Source organism: Chiloscyllium plagiosum, chromosome 24 (assembly GCF_004010195.1).
Source record: "Chiloscyllium plagiosum isolate BGI_BamShark_2017 chromosome 24, ASM401019v2, whole genome shotgun sequence".
Taxonomy (NCBI): Eukaryota; Metazoa; Chordata; class Chondrichthyes; order Orectolobiformes; family Hemiscylliidae; genus Chiloscyllium; species Chiloscyllium plagiosum.
Window position 1 is genome coordinate 842683 of NC_057733.1, and position 7792 is coordinate 850474.

General features: G+C 44.4%; 1 protein-coding gene across 1 annotated transcript in view; it reads left to right on the plus strand.

The window, feature by feature from the left end:
• pkd1b (polycystic kidney disease 1b) overlaps window positions 1-7792 on the plus strand; it is a 205610-nt gene that overhangs the window by 82624 nt on the left and 115194 nt on the right. Inside the window, exon 18 of the mRNA XM_043715206.1 lies at window positions 1901-2057. Within this exon, the coding sequence (XP_043571141.1) occupies window positions 1901-2057 (157 nt within the window). The remainder of the gene's footprint in view (window positions 1-1900; window positions 2058-7792) is intronic.

The following is a 7792-nucleotide window of genomic DNA, read 5'->3' on the forward strand; positions in this document are numbered from 1 at the left end:
TCCTATCGGAAAGACATTGTGAAACTTGAAAGGGTTCAGAAAAGATTTACAAGAATGTTGCCAGGGTTGGAGGATCTGAGCTACAGGGAGAGGCTGAACAGGTTGGGGCTGTTTTCCCTGGAGTGTCGGAGGCTGAGGAGTGACCTTATGGAGGTTTACAAAATTGAGGGGCACGGATAGGATAAATAAACCAAGTCTTTTCCCTGGGGTCGGGGAGTCCAGAACTAGAGGGCATGGGTTTAGGGTGAGAGGGGAAAGATATAAAAGAAACCTAAGGGGCAACGTTTTCACTCAGAGGGTGGTACATGTATGGAATGGGCTGCCAGAGGATGTGGTGGAGGCTGGTACAATTGCAACATTTAAGAGGCATTTGGATGGGTATATCAAGTTTGGAGGGATATGGGCTGGGTGCTGGCAGGTGGGACTATTTTGGGTTGGGATATCTGGTCGGCATGGATGGGTTGGACCGAAGGGTCTGTTTCCATGCTGTACATCTTTATGCCTCTATGACTCTATGACAGGCTGCAGATGAGATTTACCAGGATGCTGCCTGGATTGAAGGGCTTGTCTTATGAAGAGAGGTTGAGTGAGCTCGGGATTTTCACACTGGAGAGAAAAAAAAAGAGAGGTGACTTGATCAAGGTGTACAAGGCAATGAGAGGCATAGGTAGAGTAGAAAGCCAGAGACTTTTCCCCAGGGCAGAAATGGCTGTCATGAGGGGTCATAATTTTAAGCTGATGGGAGGAAGGTATAGGGGCGATGTCAGAAGTTGGTTCTTTATGAAGAGAGGGGTGGGTGTGTGGAAGGCACTGCCAGCGGTGGTAGTAGAGTCAGAGACATTAGGGACATTTAAGTGACTGCTGGACAAGCACATGGATGGCAGTAAAATGAGGGATGTGTAGGTTAGGTTGATCTTAGATTAAGATAAATGCTCGGCACAACATGATGGGCCGAAGGGCCTGTATTGTGCTGCATTGTTCTATTTTCTTTGTTCTATGTTCTAACAGTGTAAGTACAATCGTTATATCACTGTTTTGCAAACGTGAGCTTGTTCAAAACTTATCCTAACCTGCAACAAGCTCTGTTCATGCAACACTCCATGTTTACTGTTGCACACTGGCTGTCCATCCAATAAATGTTCAAACTGTACATGATATCCCATTTTTGTGTTCATCTGTAGAAAATGCAGGAGCCAATAGTACATTGGTATTATTGTGGATTAGTAATCCAGAAACCCAGGGAATGCTCTGAGGATACTCGGTTCATATATTACAATGGTAGATTGAGGAATTTAAGTTCAGGGAAAACAGAACTTAAAATTAAAAGTCTGATGGTGCCCATGTAACTACTGGTGATTGTTGGTTTTTAAAAAAAATCTGGTTCACTATTGTTGGCAGCTGTACCTTCACTGACTCCTGATGAAGGGTCCTGCCCGATGCATTGCCTCACCTGCTCCTGAATGCTGCCTGACCTACTGTGCTTTTTCAAGCGCCACACTTTATTGACGCTTCACTAAGTTAGACGTACAACTTTAGAATTCCTCCCTTAAACCCCTCTTCTTCTTTTTCTCTATTCTTTTAAACCTACCTCTCTGACAAAGAATGTGATTACCTGTCCTAGAATCAAACTTCAATATGAATCTACACCTTCAGGACAGGTGAGAGCTCATTAACAAACCAAAAAGACAGTTTTTTACAAGAACTGAGAAACATCTCTGTCACCATCCTATTTCTAACCCTTATTCAGTTTGCAAAGTCCTCTTGGACACCTGACCTCAGTGGGTACTCTTTAAATCCATTTCTCTATCTCGAGGATTCCCAGCTGCCAACCCAACAATTTTAACTTTGGCCATGAGGTCAAGTCTTACCCTGATGATTTAGAATCTCACTTTCTCCTCAGATCTTGAAGGTGCCCAGGACCCAGACCCTTTTGTCCGTCTTCATGTCAACAACAACCCACAGTTTAATGGATCCCTAGATAATGCAACAAGAGGAATCATTCTATATCCCACTAGGGAACGTTTAAGTGTCGAACACACCATCTTCCTATCTCCTGAGTGAGTACAATCTCTCATGTTAAGTTGTTATTGGGAATAGAGTTGATTCTAAACTTCCAGTACAGACTCCAGCAGCAGTTTTAGAAACCATTTTGCACAGTTACGCGGATGATGTAATTACAATGAGATCTTTTATAACCAGCAGTCTCCCTCAAAGAAGGCAGTTGCTGGAGACCCCTCCTTACCGGATGGAATGGGCAATACCTGACCATTGTGTATAGTCATTCTTGGTACTTGATATCCTAGGATCACACAGTCATAAACAATTGTCCAGCTGTAGCTCTTTGGAAACATCAAACTGAAAATGCTGGAAAAACTCAAAAGATCATTCGTCATCTGTGGATAAAGAAACAGGGTTAATGTTTCACGCCAGCCCAGACTGAAACGCTTTGTACACAGGGGAGTGGATTTCAATGCGGAAGCTGTATATGAAACACCTGAAGTATGACACAACAGTTGCTAAAACATTATTTTACAATTCATTCATAGGATGTGGGCATTGCTGGCTGGGCCAGTATTTACTGCCCATCCCTAGTTGTCCTTGAGAAGGTGAGCTGCCTTCTTGAACCACTGCAGTTCGCTTGGCATAGGAAGACCCACAATGCCCTTACGGATGGAATCCCATGATATTGATGTATCGACATGGAAGGAATCACCGAGGTGTTATGGTGCAGTAGGAGGCTCATTGTGTCTCAACCTGTTCTTCAAATGAGTGTCACTACCTAGTGCCAATCTCCTGTGTTTTCCCTAAAATCTGACAAGTCCCCAGGTTCTGATAATCTACATCCCAGAGTACTAAAGGATATGGCCCTGGAAATATTGGATGGATTGGTAGATATTTTCCAGGATTCGAAAGATCCTGGAACTGTTCAATGAGAGAGAAGAATGGCACATAAGGTGTATTTGGATTTCAAGAAGGTATTTGATAAGTGGTTATTGGGCAAACTTAGAGCAAGTGGGTGGGGGTAATATATTATCATGGATCAAGAACTGATGGACAGGCAGGAATAAGAGAGTGGGAATAATTGAGTCTTTTCCAGATGGGAGGAGGTGAGTAGTGGGTGGCCACAAAGGATCAATGCTTGGACTCTAGCTCGAGTCATCGAGGTGTATAGCAGAGACAAGGCCTTTCAGCCCATTGAGACTGCACTAGTCAATAACAATCACTGAATTATTCTAGCACTTAGTTGACTTCTTTATATGCCTTAGCATCATAAGTGCACATCTAAATACATTTTCAATATATTGGCGGTTTCTGCCTCTACGCTCCTATAGACAATAAGTTTCTGGATACTCACCACCCTTAAATTTATGCCCCTGGTCAATGATCCTGTCATCAAGGGGAAAAGTGTCTTTATGTCTACCCTTTCTATGCTTGTAAAAATTTTATATATTTCTAACATGTCCTCTCTCAATCTCATCTGCTCTAAGGAAGACAGCCCCAGTCTTTCCAATCTCTCCTCACAACTGATGGTAGAAAGCAGAGGATAATAGTGGAAGGATGCTTGTCAACTAGGTATATGAAGGTGGGGCTGAAAGTGATAGGTTGGAGAGGAGGGTGAAACAGATAGGTAGGAAGGGAAGATGGACAGGGAGGACAATGCCGAGTTGGAAGGTTGGATCTGGGATGAGATGGAGGGAGGGTAGATGAGGAAACTGGTGAAATCTACATGACTTCCATGTGGTTGGAGGGTCCCAAGGCGGAAGATGAAGCGTTCTTCCTCCAGGCATCGGGGTTGGTTAGGGGTAGCCAATGGAGGAGGCCCAGGACCTGCATGTCCTTGGCAGAGTGTGAGGGGAAGTTGAAGTGTTCGGTCACAGGGTGGTGGGATTGTTTAGTGTGTGTGTGTCCCAGAGGTGTTCTCTGAAATGTTCCACAAACTGGCATCCTGTCTCCCCAGTGTAGAGGAGACCACAACGGGAGCAACGGACACAGTAGATGATGTGTGTGGAAGTACAGGTAAACCTCTGTTGGATGTGCAAGGATCCTTTGGGACCTTGGACGGAAGTGAGGGGGGAGGTATGGGTGAGGGTTTTGTACCTCTTGCGTTGGCAGGGGAAGGAACCAAGATTGGAAGGTGGGTTGGTGAGGGGTGTGGACCTAGCAAGGGAGTCGCGGAGGGAATTGTCTCTCTGGAATGCATATAGTGGTGGCGAGGGAAATATATCCCTGGTGGTGGAGTCTGTTTGAAGGTAATGGTAGAGGATGATACAATGTATCCCGAGGTTGGTGGGGTGGAAGGTGAGAACCAGGGGAGTCTGTCCATGTTGTGATTGGAGGGATGGAGTTCAAGGACAGAGATAGAGGAAGTAGAGGAGATGTGCTGGTGGGCATCGTCAACCATGTGGGAGGGAAAATTGCGGTCTTTGAAGAATGAAGCCATCTGGGATGTTCTGTGGTGGAATGTGTATCCTCATACACTCTCAGACTGTCTGCCATATTATTTACCACCTCCTTAATTGCTGTATCATCCATGAACTTGCTGATCAACCCTCCAAATTCAAGTCTAAATCATTTATGTATCGTACAAACAGCAAGGACCTCAGCACTGAGCCTATGGAACCACTAGATACAGATGTCCAGTCACAAAAACACTCATTGACCATGACCTCTGCTTTCTGCCACTCAGCCAATTCAGAATGCAATGAGCTAAATTTCCTTGGATCCCAATAGGCTCTTACCTTTGCTATTAGTCTCTCATGCAGGACCTTATCTAGACCTTTGCTAAAATCCAAGTAAACTGCACCAAAATCATTGCATTCCTCTACATACTGGGTGACCACTTAAAAATAATTCAGTCAAGTTGGTCAGGCATGACATTTTGTGACAAAACCATGCTGAGTGCTTCTCCAAATATATATTAAATCTGCCCCTCAAAATTGCTTCCAACTGTTTCCCCACCACTGAGGTTAGACAGATGGGCCTGTAGCTTTTTGGTTTATCCCTTGCTTCATTGGCTGTCCTCCAATCACCTCTCCAGTAGTCAGAGTGTGCCTCTACTGTTTCCTCCCTTGTCTCACTCAACAACCTGAGATAAAGTTCACCCAACCTCTTTTAAGCCTGCCAGAGCATTCAGAACCTATGCTGTTGATTTCCATGACAACATCGTCCCTCTCAGGAGTATTCATTTTGAAGCCTATTTATACCCTCCAGCTCCAAGCTTAAATTATTACTGTGGACCTTAATAGGTTCTTAGTCAGTCCATTGTTATCCTTTTACCCTGAAAGTATCTGTATAAACAATTTAGGATTTTTCTTTATTTTGCCTGCCATTTTTTTTCCATGCCTTCTTTTTGTTCCCCTAACTTCATTTTTTAAGTATTCTTCTTGTACATTGTACCCTCCTGTAGGGCCTCCGTTGTTTGAAACCTGAATTTTTCCCCTCTTCTCTTGAACTTGTGACTGTCAGTAATTGAATCCCCCACTCTGGGAAAATGCTTCTTGCTATCCACCCTGCCTATACCTCTCATGATTTTGTAGACCTCAAACAGGTCCCCCCTCAACCGCTGCCTTTTTATTGAAAATAATCCTAATCTACTTAACCTCTCCTCATAGCTCGTGCCCTCCATACCAGGCAACATCCTGGTGAACCTCCTCTACACCGTCTCCAAAGCATCCACATCCTTTTGGTAATGTGGTGACCAGAACTGTATGCAGTACAGGGCGACCGCCGTATCCATGGAATCAGTTTCCGCGGTTTCAGTCACCTGTGGTTTACCGTGGCCTGAACATATTACATGGAACATTCCAGAACCAGGGAGCAAGGTGCTGCCAGGGAGGCAAATTTCCCATTTAAAGAATGAGTTCGCTACGATCCTTGGTTTCAGGCTTCTGTGTTGGGTCTTGGAACATATCTCCCGTGGGTACAGGGGCACTTCTGTATTCCAAGTGTGGCTGAACTAAAGTCCTATACAACTGTCAAATGACCTCCCAACTCTCATACACAATACTCCATCCAATGAAGGAAAGCATGCCGTATGCCTTCTTGACCACTTTACTGACCTGCATTGCCACCTTCAGGGTACAATGGACCTGAACACCCAGATCTCTCGGTACATCAATTTTCCCCAGGGCTTTTCCATTTACCATACAGTTCGCTATTGAATCAGATCTTCCAAAATGCATCACCTCGCATTTGCCCGGATTGAACCCCATCTGCCATTTCGCTGCCCAGCTCTCCAATCTGCTGCATTCTCTAACAGTCCCCATTCACTGTCTGCTACTTCACCAATCTTAGTGTCATCTGCAAACTTGCTAATCATACAACCTATACCGACATCAAGATCATTTTTTTATATGTATATAATATCACAAACAACAGTGGTCCCAGCACGGATCCCTGAGGAACATCAGTGGTCATAGTTCTTCATTTTGAGAAACTCCCTTCCACGACTACTCTGTCTCCTGCTGCCCAGCCAGTTCTCTATCCATCTAGCTAATACACCCTGGACCCTATGCAATTTCACTTTCTCCATCAGCCTGCCATGGGGAACCTTTTCAAATGCCTTACTGAAGTCCAAGTATATGACATCTACAGCCCTTCCCTCATCAATCTACTTTGTTATTTCCTCAAAGAATTCTACTAAGTTGGTAAGACATGACCTTCCCTGCACAAAACCATGCTGCCTATCACCAATAAGCCTATTTTCTTCCAAATGTAAATAAATCCTATTCCTCAGTATCTTCTCCAGCAGCTTCCCTACCACTGACGTCTGGCTCACTGGATTATCCGTGTACCCTTCTTAAACAAGGGGACAACATTAACAATTCTCCAGTCCTCTGAGTCCTCACCCATGTTCAAGGATGCTGCAAAGATATCTGTTAAGGCCCCAGCTATTTCCTCTCTTGCTTCCTTCATTAACCTGGGATGGATCCTCCCTCCTTATGTTGACTTGACCTTGAGTAAGGAGAAAGTGAGGACTGCAGATGCTGGAGATCAGAACTGAAAAATGTGTTGCTGGAAAAGTGCAGCACGTCAGGCAGCATCAAAGGAGCAGGACCGTGAGTAGTCAAATATCTGTCCCAAACCTCAACATCCACCATGTCCCTTTCCTCAGTGAATACTGATGCAAAGTACTCTTTAAGAAGCTCACTTATTTTCTCTGACTCCACGCATAACTTTCCTCCTTTGTCCTTGAATGGGCCAAGCCTTTCACTCGTTACCCTCTTGCTCCTTATATATGATTAAAAAACTTTGGTATTTTCCTTAACCCTGTTTGCTAAAGGTATCTCATGACCCCTTTTAGCCCTCTTAATTCCTCATTTCAGATTGGTCCTACTTTCCCGATATTCTTCCAAAACTTCATCAGTTTTCAGTTGCCTAGATCTTATGTATGCGTTATGTTTCCATTTGATTTCCTTACCTAAAGTTAAGTCCAGGACTGCGCCCTCCTATAGGGCCTTCTAAGTGACTTGGATGAGGAACCAAATGTAATATTTCCAGGTTTGTTGATGACACAAAACTAGATACAAGTTTGAGTTATTTCGAGGATGGAAGGAGGCTTCAGGGTGATTGAGAGAAAGTGAGGGCTGCAGATGCTGGAGATCAGAGCTGAAAATGTGTTGCTGGAAAAGCGCAGCAGGTCAGGCAGCATCCAAGGAACAGGAGAATCGACGTTTCGGGCATAAGTCCTTCTTCAGGAATGAGGAAAGTGTGTCCAGCAGGCTAAGATCCTTTTATCTTAGCCTGCTGGACACACTTGCCTCATTCCTGAAGAAGGGCTTATGCCCGAAAC